General features: G+C 36.2%; 1 protein-coding gene across 1 annotated transcript in view; it reads right to left on the bottom strand.

Moving 5' to 3' along the window:
* IFT57 (intraflagellar transport 57) overlaps positions 1 to 20,229 on the bottom strand; it is a 63,832-nt gene that overhangs the window by 43,220 nt on the left and 383 nt on the right. Inside the window, exons 2-5 of the mRNA XM_024735408.1 lie at positions 17,601 to 17,763; positions 16,649 to 16,767; positions 12,642 to 12,732; positions 4,211 to 4,279 (exon numbers count right to left, since the gene is read on the bottom strand). Of these exons, the coding sequence (XP_024591176.1) occupies positions 4,211 to 4,279; positions 12,642 to 12,732; positions 16,649 to 16,767; positions 17,601 to 17,763 (442 nt within the window). The remainder of the gene's footprint in view (positions 1 to 4,210; positions 4,280 to 12,641; positions 12,733 to 16,648; positions 16,768 to 17,600; positions 17,764 to 20,229) is intronic.

The raw sequence follows: 20,229 nt of genomic DNA, 5'->3' as shown, positions 1-20,229 counted from the left end.
GTCCCTCCCACCATGGCCACTCTCAGGGACACTTCTGCTCAATTTCAGATTTCAAGAACATTCAGAAATCAGAGGGACAGAAAGAGTGTAGAACTTTGTGGGCTAGCTTCAAAGACTAATATCCATCCATATTTTTTTCTTTCTAAGAAAAAATTCAAAATTTCAATAACTAACCTGCAAATCAAACTCTGGAAAAATAAAGCAATCCTTCACTAATTGCAGAAGTTATTATCTTGCAAAGTACAGGCATACCTCAGAGATATTGCAGGTTTGGTTCCAGACCACCTCAATAAAGTAAATACCACAATAAAGAAGCAAGTCATGCAAATTTTTTGGTTTCCCAGTGCATATAAAAGATGTATTTACAATACACTGTAGTCTATTAAGTGTGCAATAGCATTATGTCTAAAAACATAAGGTATGTGCTTTAATTTAAAATATTTTATCACTAAAAATGTTAACCATCATCTGAGCCCTTAGCAAGCTGCAGCAGTAACATTAAAGATCACTGATCACAAATTGCTGTAAAAATATAACGACAATGAAAAACATTTTGAAACATTTGAAAACAATTTGACACATTTCGAGAATTATCAAAATGTGACACAGAGACACAGTGAGCAAATACTGTTGGAAAAGTGGCACCAGTAGACTTGCTTGATGCAGGGGTGCCACAAACCTTCAATTTGTAAAAAATACAGTATCTGCAAAGCACAATAAAGTGAAGTGCCACAAGATGAGGTATGCCTGTATTATTGGTAAAACCACAATGGGGTAACAGAATTGGAGGAAGAAATCACAGCAAAAATGGCTTTAAAATACTTTTAAACCTCAAAGTAAATAACTATTCTGAAAAACACCTGCTTCCCAACAAACCAGTGCCATCACTATAAGCGTTCGTGATTGATAGGAAGCGCCATTTTCTTAGAACACCGGTTTCAGTGCTCATGAAATACTGCTGCTGCGTTACAGTCTGATTAGGCAGACATCTTAAAGTTTAGTCAATGGGCACACAGCATCTCTTCACAAATTCTTCAAATTAGCGGATACAGGCTTCAATTATGCAGTGGGAGTCAGGAAGCTAGACCTCTAGGGTCTCCCTTCAAGGAAGGACTTGCCCTCAGTTGCGGGCAAGGTGGCCAGCAGCCGGCTTCCGGCTGTCAGCTCCCTCGGGCTCTGTCCCACCTGCAGAGCCACCTTACCTGGGGCCGCACCCTTCCCAGGGCAGACTGCCTCCGGCGACCGGCCCAGCAGGCAACACTTCTCACCCCGGCCTTTCATCATGAACATCTTGCATCCCAAACTGGGTCTCAGTGTCCACTTCCAGAGAACACAATCTGCAACATATGTCTCTTTCATTTACCTTTTCTCGTGCTCCATTTACCAGAAATCTCAGGAAAATGCTCATGTACACCCAGGTTCTTGAGTCACCATGATACTTAAGGGCACACTTTTCAGGGCCTAGACTTTGCTTTATTTAATGAAAGAAAGGAATATAAGTAGATTTCTCCCTGTATTATCCTACACAGTACATAGAAGAGGACCCAATTATTGCTGAGTTCTTTTCTCTATGAAGATTAAACTATACTTTCTCATAAAACTATAAATATAAAATAGCATTCATTCACGTGTGTATTCATTCAACATTATTCAGTACTGAGCACTTTCTACACACCAGGCACAGGTACAAAAGCAGTTAAAAAAGCTTCTGCTCTAGATGAGTTTGCAACCTACTGGTTGAGATAGACAATAAACAAATCAGATGAACACAATGCCAAAGTCTGTGAAGAACAATAAAATGGGGAGGATTAGAGAATGACTGGAGAAACATCTATTGTTTCAAAACCACAGGTAGAGGGGGACTGTTGTAATCCGCACATTGCTGGGCTGGCAGTCACGTATACATTTAGTACCTCAATTTCCTAGATAGTATCCATCATTCTTGCTCTAGTGCAGAATTCATCACATCAACTTTAGTAAAATAATATTTCTTCTGCATTGTGAGCCCACATGCTGCATGAAACACAAAATCTTAAATCTGTGTTACTAACCTATAGCGCAATTCTGTCTTGGGGAAAGAGCAGCCTGAGCCATCGCAAGCTGTAGTCAGATACAGCTGTCTCAGGCAGATGGCTTTAGTGGGCAACATCATAAACTTGCCAGATTTTTTAAAATATGAAAGGGTTTTCTGCCTCATTAGTACTTCATGGCTGACCATCCACAAACACCTGGTGTTCAGACTTCTTCCTCTTGTGAAAATGAAACCATACATAGTCTTAGTTCAAAAAGGTATATGTTATATAATCATTGTCCAAAGGATCTAATACCTAGATAATTATAAAGTCATAGGTAGGGGGAAAACCCATCCTTACACAGCTTAATTGAAGTGAAAAATTGAAATCAGGACCAATAGGGACTTAGAGTAATGGTAAAGGCAAGTTAAATCACTTTGCTCCTTCCTAATACTCAAACTACTTAGCCCAGAGGGAATTACAGGTGGCCTTTACCGGCCTCTATTTATACCATCAACATAAGAATGAAGAGTACAAATATCAGCTTCTTTCTAAGAATAACGGTGTATGCATCACTACTTATGCTTTTTTCTTCATACTTTAGAACTCTGTCATCACATCTTCAACACATACAGGAACACCAAGCACCATAGTGTCCTTGCTTAAGATAGGAATCTACCCTGTTGAACTCTTGTTTTAAGGTAAAGGAGAAAAAGCAATAGAATTGGGAGTTTGGAGAAACTGAGTTCAAATTAAGCCACTGTAATTTATTAGCTTTTTAAAAGATCAAACTGTCCCAAGGTGATAAATTTCAGTTTTTGTATCTGTAAAATGAAAATAACATCTTCTCAAATGCCTTACAAGGTCACTAAAAAACATGTTTTAAAGTACTTTGAAAACTACAAAGTGATGTGCAAATGTATTGTTACAACTGGAGTTTATCTGTTTGGATTTAAATGTTAACACATCATTCTGAAATAATTTTCAATTGAGCAACAAAAAATACATTCTTTCATTTAAGAAGCATTTATTCAGAATCTTCTGTGTTATACTATGGAGAATATAAAAAATGATAGTTATCCGTGTTAGCAAGGAGCTTGTACAAGTCAGATTTGAGAGAAGGAATGTGGGGGGAAGGTGTGGTTTTGGTTTTTGCCAACACCTTTTAAGTACTTTCTATGTGCCAGACATCGTTATAAATGCTTTAGATGTAGTAACTCTTTTAATCTTTAAAAACTCTACATAAAAGCTAATATTTTTATCCTTATTTTACAGATGAGGAAGATAAGGCACAAGAAGGTTGGAAACCTGCCAAAGGTCAGACAGCTGGTTAAGTACTGAAAGTCTCAAAGTCAACTCACACACTCAGTAAAATTAGCCACAACGTTATGTTATATTACATCTCAAATTGGGCAGAAAACGCACACATATCATTAATAATACTGACTAATGCTGACTAACAATACTAAGGCAGTGAATGATAAGTGAAGAGATCAGTGTGGGGTGAGGTGGCCAAGGAAGTCTTCATGACAGGAACCCAAATCTAAACTTGTTGGTAGAATTGAGATAAGAATAATTAAATAAAGAACAAATAAGATTGTGTTTCATACGTACTTTTTTGAGCATGCAAAAAGTATCACTTTATTGAAATATAACATACATATAGGAAAACAGAAAAATCCCAAATGTACTTTTGAAATATCTCATTGAGTGGGTTCTCTTTTATAGGCTGGATTTATTTCCTAATTAAAACAGAGCAAAAACTGACTTGAAGCAACATATGACTACCTATCCATATACCAGTCTTAATATAAACCATTTTATTTCAAAGAATTACCATTTGAGTATTTCCTATAATCAAGACCATTCAATACTGCCCATTTTAATGGAAAATAACTTGAACTATATATGTTTTTCCATAATAAAAAAATAACATAAGGCAAATCAATTATTTCCAGTTTACATGAGAAGCCCTGAGTTGATATTCCATGGTATGGACAGAAGGCTTTCCCACTTGCCCCTCTGATTTGTATATTTGCTATAATTATAATATTGTATATATAGAAAAACAGCTTCGAGAGCTACTTTTCAAATGACACACAAAGCAATGGCCAAGAATGATTTCTACTTGTTTCAATTTCTAGCAGAATATGTGTACTGACTGCTTGTTGGTCCTGTGTGTATCCCATGTAACTTACCAAGCGATAGGTCTGGGCCTTCAAAACGCTGAGATCAATAAAGTTTTCTTCATTGTCTGTCTCCTCTTCCTTAGAAAAATAAAAGAGTTTAAAAGTTAATAATTATAAAAGTTGTAATTAAAAAAGGTATTTTCAGATTTCACATACTTAATATGCTAAGCTCTATAGAAAGACTAACGCAGGAAAGGGTATTTAAAAGCCTAGTAGTGTGCATAAAGTAGGGCATAATGTTATCTGTTTTTTGATGATGCCATTTAAAAATAGGACCTCTTTTAGAGTCACTGAAGAAAAGAAAAAAAGAGAGAAAGATGCCACTGCTGTGAACCTGGGGATAAATAAACATAAAAACATAACAAGAAACAGTCCCAAGTGGCATATCTGAAATAAAGAGACACTGGAAGGAGTTAATGGAAATTTTGAGTAACAGGACTAAAATGGACAAAAATAAGAGGCTGACAGATATAGAATACTCTCACCTACTCCAGGGACCAATCACATTAACGTATATTTTTGACATCTCATCTTTTATATGCTCGTTTAAAGATATTAAATATTAAATGTATATAAGGATGTAAAATATATACATGTAAGATACTAAACTTGTATCTTAGATATTAACTATCTAAAAGAAAAGTTCAGGTAGATTCCAAGCTGGTCCTGATTCCTAGCCCAACTGATATGGGGAATGGGGTCAGAAGAGACCCTTTGAGAATCAATTCCCTCTCCAATATACAGTAAATACAGAGTCTGAGCAGGCTCTCTAAGCATATACAACAAAACTTTAGTTCTCCTTTCTCTTCAAATGTCTTTGTGGTGACAGATGACATAGTGGGTGAAACAAATTTAACAAGCATATCCAAAGCTTAAAGACATGGTAATAAAGCAAATGGAACTTGGCCCTGAAGTCTTGTACAGAAAAACAAAAAAATAAGTGGGTGTTGTTTGGTGGACACTTACACATGTAGAGTTGTACAAAAGCTGCAGTGGCAGATTTCAAAGATAACCCTTATCTTTAAGCACTTAGAAGTATCAAGCTTCTTTTCTGACCACAACACTATGAGATTAGAAACCAATTACAGGAAAAAAACTGTATAAAACACAAACATATGGAGGCTAAAAAATATGTTACTAAATAATCAATGGATCACTGAAGAAATCAATGTGGAAATCAAAAAATACCTAGAGACAAATGACAATGAAAACACGACAACCCAAAACTTATGGGATGCAGCCAAAGCAATTCTAAGAGGAAAGTTTAGAGCAATACAATTCTACCTTAAGAAATAAGAAAAATCTCAAATAACCTCTCATTACATCTAAAGCAACTAGAGAAAGAAGACAAAACAAAACCCAAAGTTAGTAGAAGGAGAGAAATCATAAAGATCAGAGCAGAAATAAATGAAATAGAGACAAAGAAAACAATAGCAAAGATCAATGAAACTAAAAGCTGGTTCTTTGAGAAGGTAAACAAAATTGGTAATCCTTTAGCCAGACTCATCAAGGAAAAGAGGGATAGGATTCAAAGCAACAAAATCAGAAATGAAAAAGGAGAAGTAACAACAGAAATACAAAGGATCATAAGAGACGACTACAAGCAACTATATGCCAATAAAATGGACAACCCAGAAGAAACTGACAAATTCTTAGAAAGCTAAAACCTTCCAAGACTGAACCAGGAAAAAATATGAACAGACCAATCACAAGTACTGAAATTGAAACTGTGATTAAAAATCTTCCAACAAACAAAAGTCCAGAACCAGATGGCTTCACAGGCGAATTCTACCAAACATTTAGAGAAAAGTTAACACCTACCTTTCTGAAACTCTTCCAAAAAATTACAGACGGAAGAACACTCCCAAGCTCATTTGACCACCATCACCCTAATACCAAAACCAGACAAAGATACCACAAAAAGAGAAAACTACAGGCCAATATCACTGATGAACATAGACACAAAAATCCCCAACAAAACACTAGCAAACCAAATCCAATAACACATTAAAAGGATCATACACCCTGATCAAGTGGTGTTTATTCCAGGGATGCAAGGATTCTTCAACATATGCAAATCAATCAACATGATACATCACATTAAGAAATTGAAGAATAAAAACCATATGATCATCTCAATAGATGCAGAAAAAGCTTTTGACAAAGTTCAACCCCATTTATGATAAAAACTCTCCACAAAGTGGGCTTAAAGGGAAACTACCTCAACATAATAAAAGCCATATACAACAAACCCACAGTGAACATCATACTCAATGGTGAAAAAAACTGAAAGCATTTCCTCTAAGATCAGGAACAAGACAAGGATGTCCACTCGCCACTATTATTCAACGTAGTTTTGAAAGTCCTAGCCATGGCAATCAGAGAAGAAAAAGAAATAAAAGGGATCCAAATTGAAAAAGAAGAAGTAAAACTGTCACTGTTTGTAGATGACATGATACTATACATAGAAAATCCTAAAGATGCTACCAGAAAACTACTAGAGCTCATCAATGAATTGGGTAAAGCTGCAGGATATAAAATTAATACACAGAAATCTCTTGCATTCCTATACACTAATGGTGAAAGATCAGAAAGAGAGATTAAGGAAACAATCCCATTTACCATTGCATCAAAAAGAATATAATACCTAGGAATAAACCTACCTAAGGAGGCAAAAGACCTGTACTCATAAAACTATAAAACACTGATGAAAGAAATCAAAGATGATACAAACATATGGAGAGATATACCATGTTCTTGGATTGGAAGAATCAGTATTGTGAAAATGACTATACTACCCAAAGCAATCTACAGATTCAACACAGTCCCTTTCAAATTATCAAGGGCATTTTTTACAGAACTAGAACAAAAAAATTTTTACACTTTGTATGGAAACACAAAACACCCCGAAGAGCAAAAGCAATCTTAGAAAGAAAAATAGAGGTGGAGGAATCAGGCTCTATGACTTCAGACAATACTACAAAGCTACAGTTATCAAGACAGTATGGTACTGGCACAAAAAACAGGAATATAGATCAATGGAACAGGATAGAAAGTCTAGAGATAAACCCACACACCTATGGCCACCTAATCTATGACAAAGGAGGCAAGAATATACAGTGGAGAAAAGACAGTCTCTTCAATAAATGGTGCTGGGAAAACTGGACAGCTACATGTAAAAAATGAAATTAGAACACTTCTTAACACCATACACAAAAGTAAACTCAAAATGGATTACAAACCTAAATGTAAGGCTGGATACTGTAAAACTCTAAGAGGAAAATATAGGCAGAACACTCTATGACATAAATCACAGCAAGATCTTTTTTGACCTACCTCCTAGAGTAAGAAAATAAAAACAAAAATAAACAAATGGGACCTAATGAAACTTACAAGCTTTTGCACAGCAAAGGAAACCATAAACAAAACGAAAAGACAACCCTCAGAATAGGAGAAAATATTTGCAAATGAAGCAACTGACAAGGGATTAATCTCTAAAATATACAAACAGCTCATGTAGCTCAATATCAAAAAAACAAACAACCCAATCAAAAAATGGGCAGAAGACCTAAATAGACGTTTCTCCAAAGAAGACATACAGATGGCCAACAAACACATGAAAAGATGCTCAACATCACTAATTATTAGAGAAGTGCAAATCAAAACTACAGTGAGGTATTACCTCACACCAGTCAGAATGGACATCATCAAAAAATCTACAAACAATAAATTCTGGAGAGAGTGTGGAGAGAAGGGAACCCTCCTATACTGTTGGCTGGAATGTAAATTGGTACAGCTACTATGGAGAACAGTATGGTGGTTCCTTAAAAAGCTAAAACTAGAGCTTCCGTATGACCCAGAATCCCACTCCTAGGCATATATCTGGAGAAAACCTTAATTCGAAAGGGTGCACACACCCCAGTGTCCATTGCAGCATTATTTACAATAGCCAAGACGTGGAAGCAACCTAAATGTCAGTCATCAGAGGAATGGATAAAGAATATGTGGTACACATATACAATGGAACATTACTCAGCCATAAAAAGGAACAAAATTGGGTCATTTGTAGAGGCATGGATGGACCTAGAGAGTGGCAGACAGAGTGAAGTGAGTCAGAAAGAGAAAAACAAATATCATATAATATTGCTTATATGTGGAATCTAGAAAAATGGTAGAGATGAACTTATTTACAAAGCAGAAATAGAGTCACAGACGTAGAGAACAAACGTATGGTTACCAAGGGGGTTAGGAGGGGTGGGATGAATTGGGAGATTGGGACTGACATATATATACTGCTATATATAAAATGGATAACTAATGAGAACCTACTGTATAGCACAGGGAACTCTACTCAGTGCTCTGTGGTGACCTAAATGGGAAGGAAATCTAAAGAAGAGTGGATATATGTATATGTATAACTGATTCACTTTGCTGGACAGCAAGAAACTAACACAACATTGTAAAGCAACTATACTCCAGTAAAAATTAATAAAAGAAATTTAAAAAAAGAAGTATGTAAGACAGTGGTTCTCAAAATGTGGTTCTTAGACAGGCAGCATCAGCATCAGCATCACCTGGGAGCTTGTGAAAATGTAAGGCTCCATCCCAGAGCTACTCAAAAAGTAGAATCTCTGGGAGTAGGGCCACTAAAATAAGATAGGGGAACTCTGCTAATCTCTGGGGAACTGGAAAGATTTTAGTAAAACATGAAACAATATAAATGCAGATTCCGTACACTCAACTAACGTTCATATTTTTGGGGATGGGGCAGTGGGGCATAGAGGTGTAGACAAAACTGATCTGTTTACATGTTAAATCTTAAGCATACATGCAGAGCCACACCTTTGAGAAACAGCTCAGTCTATCCTGTGTTTGCACTAGTGATGGTCTACTTAGCCAGAGCAAATGATTGAAATGCCAGTGACTTAGTGCCCATGGGAGAAGAGACAAGTTTATAATGTTTATAATTTTATAAAGTTTATAATGTTTTTATAATAACCTAATCATATTACATGTTAAATCTTAAGCATACATGCAGAGCCACACCTTTGAGAAACAGCTCAGTCTATCCTGTGTTTGCACTAGTGATGGTCTACTTAGCCAGAGCAAATGATTGAAATGCCAGTGACTTAGTGCCCATGGGAGAAGAGACAAGTTTATAATGTTTTTATAATAACCTAATCAGTACTATTAATATAGGTGATCAATAAATACTTGTTGAATTGTGGTGGCCTGAACACTCATAGGCAAAAAGCTTTAAGAGTAGGTACTAGAAAAAGGATTTAAGTTACTAAATATTATTAAGAAAGCATTCGAAAGGAATTTGAATATAAACAGACTCAAAAATAGTTTTAAAATAAATTAAGAGGATTTTAATCTCAGTAATTTAGAAGGCACTCAACAATTTCCTGTCATTTCTTTGCCTAATATGTATCCTCTTAATTCTTTTATTGCCAATTACTAAGGATATGATTATATACTGTGAGAACATTCTGTGAGAATATTCTTTGAAAATATTCTGTGTCGTGATCCCAATCCTCCCTCCCTTCCTCTCTGCCTCTCTCTCTCCCTCCTCCCCTCTCTCTCCTCACTTTCATTCTTTCCAATGTGTCCTATCTTTATTTGGCCAGTCTAAAACTGAAGGTTTTGAGTTCCTTGTTGATTATAGACTAACTTTACTCTGTCAGAAATGATCTTTACCATCCTTGAGCTACCCCACAAACTGGCAACAAAATGAAGTACTATCCCACCAGTCAAAGGCTTTTTGGCACTGATCCAGCTCTCCTTAGCAAGAGGAATGGGAGAGGTAAGAGAGGGTTCCTTAGGATAATATAATGACAATAAGGAAGAAAGGAAATAAAAAAATTCAACAGACATGACAGCCTCAGAGGCAACCCCCTGAGGAAGGCCTTCAGCTTGATCTTATGACAGCAGAAGGTCTCTACTTCACAGTTGGCAAGAAATGTGTGAAGAGGCTGCTTTCTAGTTTGTTTCTCTAATTTACACAAACAATAATGCTGCTTTGAACTTTAAATGGTTCTCAGAAAAAAAAAAAAGCTATAATTTCTAAAAGTTACAAGCAATATGCTGACAGGTGATTTTTGGTCAAATATTTAATGAACACTTACTAATGCACCAGGCACTGCATAATAAACTGGAGATACAAAAAATGTGCAAAATTGGTTTCTGCCCTCATAGAGTTTTCCTTCTGATTAGTAGGTTTTCTTCCTTTTTTCCCCCTGACTAGCAGTTTTGAGTTATAGGTCTTTGAAGCTAAATTTTTTTTTTTTTTTCCGGTACGCGGGCCTCTCACTGTTGTGGCCTCTCCCGTTGCGGAGCACAGGGTCCGGATGTGCAGGCTCAGCAGCCATGGCTCACGGGCCCAGCCGCTCCGCGGCATGTGGGATCTTCCCAGACCGGGGCACGAACCCATGTCCCCTGCATTGGCAGGCGGACTCTCAACCACTGCGCCACCAGGGAAGCCCTGAAGCTAAATATTGATGCACTAGGACCAGGTATCTGTAGATAAGCTATTAACTAATAACTAATAAACAGTAACTAAGAAGACAAGATGAGGAAGATACCCAAGTAAAATAAGTGAGATGAACAACTGGGACTATGTGAGGACTTAAAATTTTCTGAGCCTGAATGGAAAGATCTATTACACAAAGTATAAAGTCTAAACTTAAAACACCCAAAATGATCTGGACCTGGTCTATCTTCCCAGTTAATCTTAAACCACCCTCCCGCTCACTTAGGAGATACGGCCACTGTGGTTTTCTCTCAGTTCCTTGGTCATGCTAAGCTCCTTCCTGCCTCAGAGTTTTTGTACATCCAGCATCATCAGGTTCTTGCCCAGTGCCTGCTACATAACAGATGCTCAATGAACACATGAATGACTACATTTTTAGTCAGAGTTTTTGTACATCCAGCATCATCAGGTTCTTGCCCAGTGCCTGCTACATAACAGATGCTCAATGAACACATGAATGACTACATTTTTAGTCAGAGTTTTTGTACATCCAGCATCATCAGGTTCTTGCCCAGTGCCTGCTACATAACAGATGCTCAATGAACACATGAATGACTACATTTTTACCTTAACTTTAAAAATTTATCACATTAAGAAAGATACCTTTTAAATTGATTTGTTTTATAGTGGTCTTTTTCCTTCTATAAACAGCAGTCATCTTTTTAATACATATGGTTTAAAATATTTCTACTGCTAATAAAATACATGTTAAAAACTTTGAAGATATAAAGATGTATAGAAGAGAAAATAATCATCCATAATCCCTTTACCCATATATAACTAATGTTAATATATTAATTTTTTTTCTGCATATTTTATATAGTTGAGTTTATGCATATAGTATAAGTTGTCATCCTCATGTCACTAACATTTCTTTTTTTTTTTTTTTTTTTTTTTGTGGTATGTGTGCCTCTCACTATTGTGTCCTCTTCTGTTTCGGAGCACATGCTCTGGATGCGCAGGCTCAGCGGCCATGGCTCACGGGCCTAGTCGCTCCACAGCATGTGGGATCTTCCCGGACCAGGGCATGAACCCGTGTCCCCTGCATCGGCAGGTGGACTCTCAACCACTGCGCCACCAGGGAAGCCCTTCTCTGTAAACAATTTTTAATGGCTATATGATATTCTACTATCTGATATAGTCTAATTTATTTAATGGTTATTTTCGTCATTCACTATAAAATAATGCAGTGATTAATATCTTTGCAGCATACAGTACCTTAATAAATTACTTTAAGCTGAAATACAGAATATACTTTCTGTGGATTCAAAAAAATCACCTGAAAAATTTAATTGGTTTATGACAGTAAAATACACTACAAAGTCTTTTTCCCTGCCATTTTAATTTCAAATCATATGTACACTTCCTAAAACACCAGGGTCAATCCATATCTGGTTCTGAAGAAAAGCTCTTTTTCTCCACCATTTTCCTAGTCTAGTCTGTTGTAGAGACGTGAACATTTAATTTCACACTATAGATAGAATGTTAAGTATGCGGATAGGCCCAGATGCTGCCAAACAATTTAAATAATGTTGGTATGTATAAGTATTTTTTAAGTTCCTGCAGGGTGGTCTTCATCCTAATTTTAGAAGCGTAAAGGAGTTCCTGAGAAATGAATGGTGTTCTTATGAAGCGGAATGTATTAATCCTAAATTCTATTGCTCTCCTCTAAATTCTTTATTATTTATGGCCTATTTAAGATCATGAATGGTTGTTAATAAAATGTTAACCCATATAACTAGTGGTCTACTACTTCCTGTCTACATTTGAAGAACCTCTGCTAAAATTCAGACCTCAATCATTACAGAACATGAGTATTAACTTAACTAAAGGTCTAAACAACTGATACTGATTAAGGGAAATGAATCCAATGGTGAAAATGAACAAAAAGTTCCGCAACACACATACCACAAATTCTTCATCCACTGTATTTAATGTTAATTCTGCATCATCTTCTGCAACAGTTTCTTCTTCTAATTCTTCCACTGGGTATGTTGGTCTAAAATAATAAAGCTTAACATGAGATGAGAGTAAAAACCAAAACATTTCAGCAGAGCAAAAAGGCATAATGTGAATATTAAGGATCCCCCCGCTACACCAGTTCTGGTCCTTTTTCACCTGCCCCCTTTTCCAGAATCACTGATAAATGTTTCACGTATCCTTCCTGAAACCTTCTATGTAAAGAAGCAAAAATGTTTACCTCCAAATTTGAAGACTCAAGTACATAAATGGGATGATACCACACATACTGTTAGCCAACCTACTTTCTTTACTTACTAATATACCACACTTAAGTACATATACAGTTGACTCCTGAACAACATGGGTTTGAATTGCGTGGGTCTATTTACACAGAGATTTTTTTCAATAGTAAATACTACACTGCTACACGTTTTGTGGTAGATTGAATCTGCAGATGCAGAACTGCGGATTTGGAGGGATGACTTATAAGGAAGGCCTACTACAAGTTATATACGGATTTTCCACAGCCTTAAGCTCTGCATCGTTCAAAGGTCAAGTGTACAACTTCCCCTCACCGCCCCCAACATACCTGCAGTGTATGCCACTGAACCATAAGTCATATGACTAGCAATCTCTGGCTGAAAATTGACGTTGTTTCTAGCTTCTTTACTAGACAATACTGAAAAGATCATCCTTATACATTTATCATTTATGTATATCATTTAAAATAAATTTGTACAAGTATAAGGGCTGGGTCGACAACTTTGTACATTTTATTGTTTTGCTCGATATTGCTAAAACCAGCTTCCAAAATGTTACCCTAATTTACACTCGCACAACAGGGACTCTGTTTCCATACATTCGCCAATATGGTAAACATCTGCCAATATGGTAAACAAACTTTAATCCTTTCCAATCATCTAAGTGAAAAAACCTCACTCTTGTTTTAACTGCATTTCTTTCACATGAGAGCGGTTGAATACCTCTTCATATTTCAATTGGTTATGTGTTTTTCAGTGAAATGCATATTTATGCCCCCTGCCCTTGTGTATGTATATTAAGAAAATTAATGCTTTGCCTAACTGTGTTAAGAATATTTTTCCTATTTATTTCTTATACTCTTAGCTATTCAGGACTGTTACAATTCTTATTACATAGACTTAGCAACATTTTCTTGCATGGGTCCTAGCTTTAACATCATATACATAAGGCTTTTCCATCACATGACACATTCCACAACCCTTTGGTCTTTCAGCACTCCTATAGTTTCATTTTTCACATTTACGTCTTTGATCAATCTGAAATTTATTAAAAAAATTTTAATGTATCTATTTATTCATTTATTTTTGGCTGCATTGGGTCTTCGTTGTTGCGTGCAGGCTTTCTCTAGTTGTGGTGAGCAGGGGTACTCTTTGTTGCAGTGCGCAGACTTCTCATTGCAGTGGTTTCTCTTGCAGTAGTTTCTCTTGCAGTGGTTTCTAGAGCACAGGCTCTAGGCGTGTGGGCTTCAGTAGTTGTGGCTTGCGGGCTGTAGAGTGCAGGCTCAGTAGTTGTGGCACACGGGCTTAGTTGTTCCGTGGCATGTGGGATCTTCCTGGACCAGGGCTCAAACCTGTGTCCCCTGCACTGGCAGGTAGATTCTTAACCACTGTGCCACCAGGGAAGTCCTGAAATTTATTTTGATAGAGGTAATAAGAAGGACTCCAGCTTTGTTCTTATTTCCAAAATCTAAACAGTGGTCCTAACACTAAGTATTGAGCACTCTTTTCTCCATCAAGATTAATGACACACATTTCCCATACTGAAAATACTCAAAAGTATTTGGGGACTTCCCTGGTGGTCCAGTGCTAAAGAATCTGCCTTCCAATGCAGGGGATGGGGGTTCTATCCCTGGTCAGGGAACTAAGATCCTAAATGCCACAGGGCAACTAAGCCCACGTGCCACCACTGCTGAGCTCGCGTGCCTTAACTAGAGCCCGTGGGCCGGAAACTACAGAGCTCACGCGCTCTGGACCCTGTGTGCCACAACTACAGAGCCCACATGCCCTGGAATCTGCGCGCGACAACTAGTGAAGAGAAAAAACCCGCACACCACAACTAAAGAGAAGCCTGCATGCCACAAAGAAAGATCCTGCATGCCTCAATGAAGATCCCGTGTGCCGCAACTAAGACCCAATGAAGCAAAAATAAATAAAATTTAAAAAATAAATAAATCTTTAAAAAAAAAGTATTTGCATTTATTTCTGGAAAGTTATTTTAAAAATCCATACCTCAGGTTAACAAAATACAAAAATCGACATTTAATATTAAGGAAGTAAAGTACTACAAACCAAATCAATCTTCTTAAAGAATAATTTCCTTTTTTTTTTTTTTAACTAGTTAGAACTAGATAATATCTTAAAGGCAATGCTTTCCTAGGATTTCTACGTTTTCTAGGGTTTGTTTTAGCATATTTAGATATATAAAATAAGCATCTATAAACACGTAACTTCTACGTCACTTACATATCACATAGTTGATATATTCTCTAATCCCTATTTTCAATGTTTCCCCCTGCTTTCCCCCATGTATATATGGTCCCTATAAATTATACAAATCACAATCCGTGGCCAAGAATAAGATATGCTAAGAAACAAAGGAAGTACCAAATTATCTATTTAATTTGGTACTTTGTTTCTTAGCATATCTTATTCTTGGTCACACATTGTGATTTGTATAATTTATAGGAACCATATATACATGGGGGGAAAGATACCAATTGGTTACCTTAGTGGTTAAGATACCAATAATTTCTGGTGAATTTAGAATTCATTAGGCAATATATTTAATAATTTTTAAAAAATGCCAAATGCAGGATATCTCATAACATTTCATGGAATCTAATAAAGAAGTAATGTAGATTATGTACTCATTCTTCACACTGCACTAAGTGGTACTGTTTGGGTTGGAGCGTATGAAATTACCATTTTTTTAGTTCAAAAATAGATGAATATCGGTAATTTCATATGGTTCAACCTGATGATAACCTAAGCCAAGTACGTTTTTAAAAGTATTCATTAATAGACAGTAGATAACTTTCCAGAGAGAATGTAACTGAATATACATTAAAATATACAAACAATATATACACCTTTCCAAGAAGGTAGTTCTAATCCAAATTCACTGCTTGCTCATGTTTTTACCTGAAAAATGCCTTCCACAGTCTCTAACCTATCAATAATCCCAATCTCCAAAGGACCAAATTTATATATTTTCTAATTATAACCTATACAAATTGATAGTTTCTTAATATTTTATTCCCTTATCCATGTGGTCAACATTTATTGAGCATCTATGATATATCAAATGCTATGTTAACTGCCATAGAGTACATACAAAGATTTCATAATTTCTAGCAAGAAAGCCAGACTTGTAAACAAATGACTTTAATACCATGGTATAGATACAATAGAAATATAAACAAATCACAGGTCGGAGAAAGAAGCAATGAACAATATCTAACAGAGTGTCAGGTGGCTTCTTCAGTATTATTCTTGCCCAGTCACTATAAACAAAGGAGAAAATCCCACTTAAAATACTATATTAATTTCCATTTTTTCCCTTAAATCTGTAGCTATCATTTACCCCCATGTATATACTATCTTTGGTTGTATAAATAAATATATGTAAAGTAACTTTAAAAAAATTTCCTAAATTGACCAGGATATACAGTTACAGTTAAATCCTTAATAATTATATATCTCAACTGGGAAGGGGCACAATATCAAAACTGGTTTTGAAGATACCAGATATTCCAATTTTGTCTATACTAAGTTTTCTAATTAAGTGTGGCATTTTCAGTTTAGAACAGTCAAGAAGAAATACTTCCTATCAGTTCAACTAAATAGCTCTGAACCCTTAGAACAAAAAGCTCCGCACATAAAATTACTGTTGCCAGGTGGGGTAATTTTTACCTTTTCCAAGTGAAACCAGTATATTTTAATGCTTCTTCGGCTAAACAGTCAAGAACATAGCATACATGTGCTCCATAACCCGATTTTAATTTTGAAGGAGGAAAATCTGCAGTTCTACCCTGAAATACAAAAGATAAACAGGGTATAACTTGTTATTTATATTGCAAATGTCAAAATATTTTAAGCAAAGTACTGCTGAATAAATGTATCACTTCTCTATTCTTCAAATATGATTTAAAATAACTAATTACATTGCTTCTTAGAAATCCATCTCTTTAGTCTTTTTTTTTAATCCATTGGTACAGAAATACTAAAGGAAAATGAATATGTTTTACTGTCAAAAGTATCAAATTAAAAGGCAATAACCTCATGACAGCAGAAAAAATAATCGATCTTGTTAGGGTGAAAATTCAGTATAACCACTAGGTTGGTATCATATCATTAAACAACCATGCGAAGGATGAAGTGATTCACTTGTCAAAAATCAATAACATGTGTGCCAAAAATTCTTACTGCTTGTCCCCAGGAAAAGTCAGAAAAGTACAACTGCTATCATGGTCTATTAAATCAAAGTTCCCTTTCAAAATACAGTGTTCCAGCTTCCTAGTTTTTAGTCATTTTTTAGAAGGAGAACTAAGTATCCATAAATTTATCTCAGAGACATATCAAGATTAAGAAAAATATTATTACTTTCGGCTATAATGTGTACACACTAAACATGTTTAGAAGTGGCATTAATGTTATAATATCAACCATTCTGAGACGATTTTACCTGAAAAATAAATCTAGATATAATTATATGTATACATATATACACATATATATGCATGTGTATATATATAGTTATTCAGAGAATTCTTCTAAAAGGCTAGCATTTATGTGGCTGTATTACCAATATTAAAAATGTCCTAACTTGAGAACATGCAGAAAGAAGAGAGTTGTTTACACTTACGAATGATCGAAGTTCAGATAATATGTTAGAGATTGTTGCATTAGGGTCATCATATTCTTGAGGCTGCTCAAAGGGGCGTCCTGCTTTATTAATCAACCAAGCAGCAAGAGTGAAAAACATGTAGAACTGTTCCCCAGGATTGGTAGGCAGTGCAAAATAGTGTCTGTTTCAAAAGAAGGGGAGAGGGTAGAATATGAAATATTTCAAACAAGTCCATAGTAGCTAAAGGAGCTAAATCCAAAATTGCCAAAGGATTTTTTTTCCAAATGGCTTTAACAACAAAACACATTGATAATTCACTCTTTGAAGTTTCTAGTAAACCACAACACTCACATTAAAGTTTTTAATCAACAGGATAAGGGCAATTACTACTGGACACAAAATATTAGATCAAAGACTTTACATCCAGAAAGTGCAGGTCATGTTAAAAAACCGAGCATGTAGAACTTTGGCCAAAATCATTTATGTGTCAGGAATAATTAATAAGAGAGTACTTCCAGAAAATGGTCATTTGGAATTAAGAGATGCTCAGAGGTTAAAAAAAGACCTTAATGATTATTCACTATGCATTTTTACATTTTTTACAATGTCACTGTTATCTTTGCTTACTGATTCTAACCTATCCTCTACGTTAAACAGTTGTTCTCATCTTGGCTGCATATTGAATCACTTGAGGATCTTGTCAAACTATTGCTACCTTACTAAACATTGCTTCTTCCCTCGCAGATTAAATCAGAACTTCTGGGAGTGAAGCTCCAGTATGGGCATGGTTCGAAAGCTTCCTAGGTGGTTCTAAGGTGCAGCCAGGAGTAAGAACCACTGCGTTTTATCACATCCCCAGTCTAACAAACATTTGTTGACTTTAGGTTAAATCCCCAGCCTACTAAAAATAGCCCTATGAGGGTCAACATGATTTGTGCCTAAACATATCAGGAATAAAACCTGCTAGCAACAGCATTGGTCAGTTTGATCAAAGATCTTATTTTGCTTTTATGTGTAGCCATCACTATTGTGTTTACATTTGGATTTATAGATATTATAACTATTTTTCGTAAGAATCAGCAGTCTACTCATTCCTGTTTCCAAAACTTTTTCCTGCAGGGTAAGTGTAAATGTTCTGAAAGATAACAGAAAGCTGGGAAGAAAAAAAGGCCATGAAGTCCTTCCAGGTAGGTATCAATGTATGGTCACCCACCACTAACAACCCATCTTTTCCGTATCAGCTGATAACAACTCCAAGACAGAGGATACTGTTAAATACTGTAGACCTAGGACAGTGGCTCTCAAACTTTAGCAGGCATCAGAATCACCTGGAAAGCTTGTTAAAACAGACTTCTGGGCCCCGGCCCCACCCCTAGGATTTCTGATACACTAGACCAGGGAAAGGGCCTGCGGGACTGCACTTCTAATAAGTTCCCAGGTGATACTGATTCTGCTGGTCTGTTGACTGCACTTTGAGAACCATTAAACTAGGATATTTCCATGCAAATCCGTCACTCAAAGTACCCTGCTAACCTGCTGAGGAAATAGTATACAGATTATATCAATAGAACCTTAAGGCCTTTCTTTTAGTTTGAAAATATACTTGGATTAAAAAACCACATTTTTATTAACATAGAAGATGTTGGTTGTTTATATTATCCTATTCATTTAAGTAAAAACTTCCAATCCTACAATTTCTATTATGAATCAAGCAACAATGATTCTTCCTCTAACTTTTCTCCTATTATGGACTGGCTTAGCAATATGGGCAGTTTACATGAAGCCTACATATCTTCTAATGTGAGTTATTGGAAGAGAACAAGAAATGAGATCCAAACTGTCAAGGGAAATTATTTGAGACTAGCTGTAGCCTTTAAGAGAAAGTACTACAAATTCTTGATTTAAAATAAACACAAAAAATTAAGTACTAATGTGAAGGAAAGCTATAAAACTTATTTATGAGGCTATCACTAAGCTACACTGACTGGAAGAGAAAGTGCTGGCTGTCCACTACTCTCAGTAACTAATGCCAGTGGCTTGAGGATGATGGACTTATTCCCCACCAGAACAGGGCAGGCCTTTGGGTTCTATGAGAGAGAGACAATTCCAATAATTGTCATTTCATTTGTCTTTTTCACTTCTCAGTTTCCGAGAATACCGTTACTGCAAAGGCAGAAGTCTTTTAAACCATAGCAATTAGTGAACAAGTTTACTAACTGCATACAAAGTGCTCAGCAAGGTCTAGGTACCCACAGTTACAAGTTGTAGGGACAGGCTCTCAAAGAGGAAAACAAAAACTAGAGATAGATCTAAACTGATAATGGCATTCATCTTTCGGGATGAGATTATGAGTGACTGCAGTACTATTCTTACACATTTTCTTGTGTTTTCTGAGTTTTCTATGAGGTTGTTTTATTACGTTTATAATCCGAAAAAAAAATTGTGTTTTATGGAGCCGCGTGTGTGCTCTAGGCAAGCTGTCTTCCAATCCTATCTGTAGTTCCAAAACTTTACTCTCCCTACGAAAATACGAAGTCTAAGCTCCGTGAGTAGTCCGGCCCTCCGTCGCCAAGTTTGGGGTGAAGTGCCCTTTCCTGCGTAGGAAGACAGAGGCAAGTGTTCGCTAACTCGCGCTTGGCGTTCCCCC

This window comes from Neophocaena asiaeorientalis, unplaced genomic scaffold (assembly GCF_003031525.2).
Source record: "Neophocaena asiaeorientalis asiaeorientalis breed wild unplaced genomic scaffold, Neophocaena_asiaeorientalis_V1.1 scaffold136, whole genome shotgun sequence".
NCBI classification, from domain to species: domain Eukaryota; kingdom Metazoa; phylum Chordata; class Mammalia; order Artiodactyla; family Phocoenidae; genus Neophocaena; species Neophocaena asiaeorientalis.
Note: the sequence above shows the minus strand (reverse complement) of the source record. Positions and strands in the feature narration are given on the sequence as shown.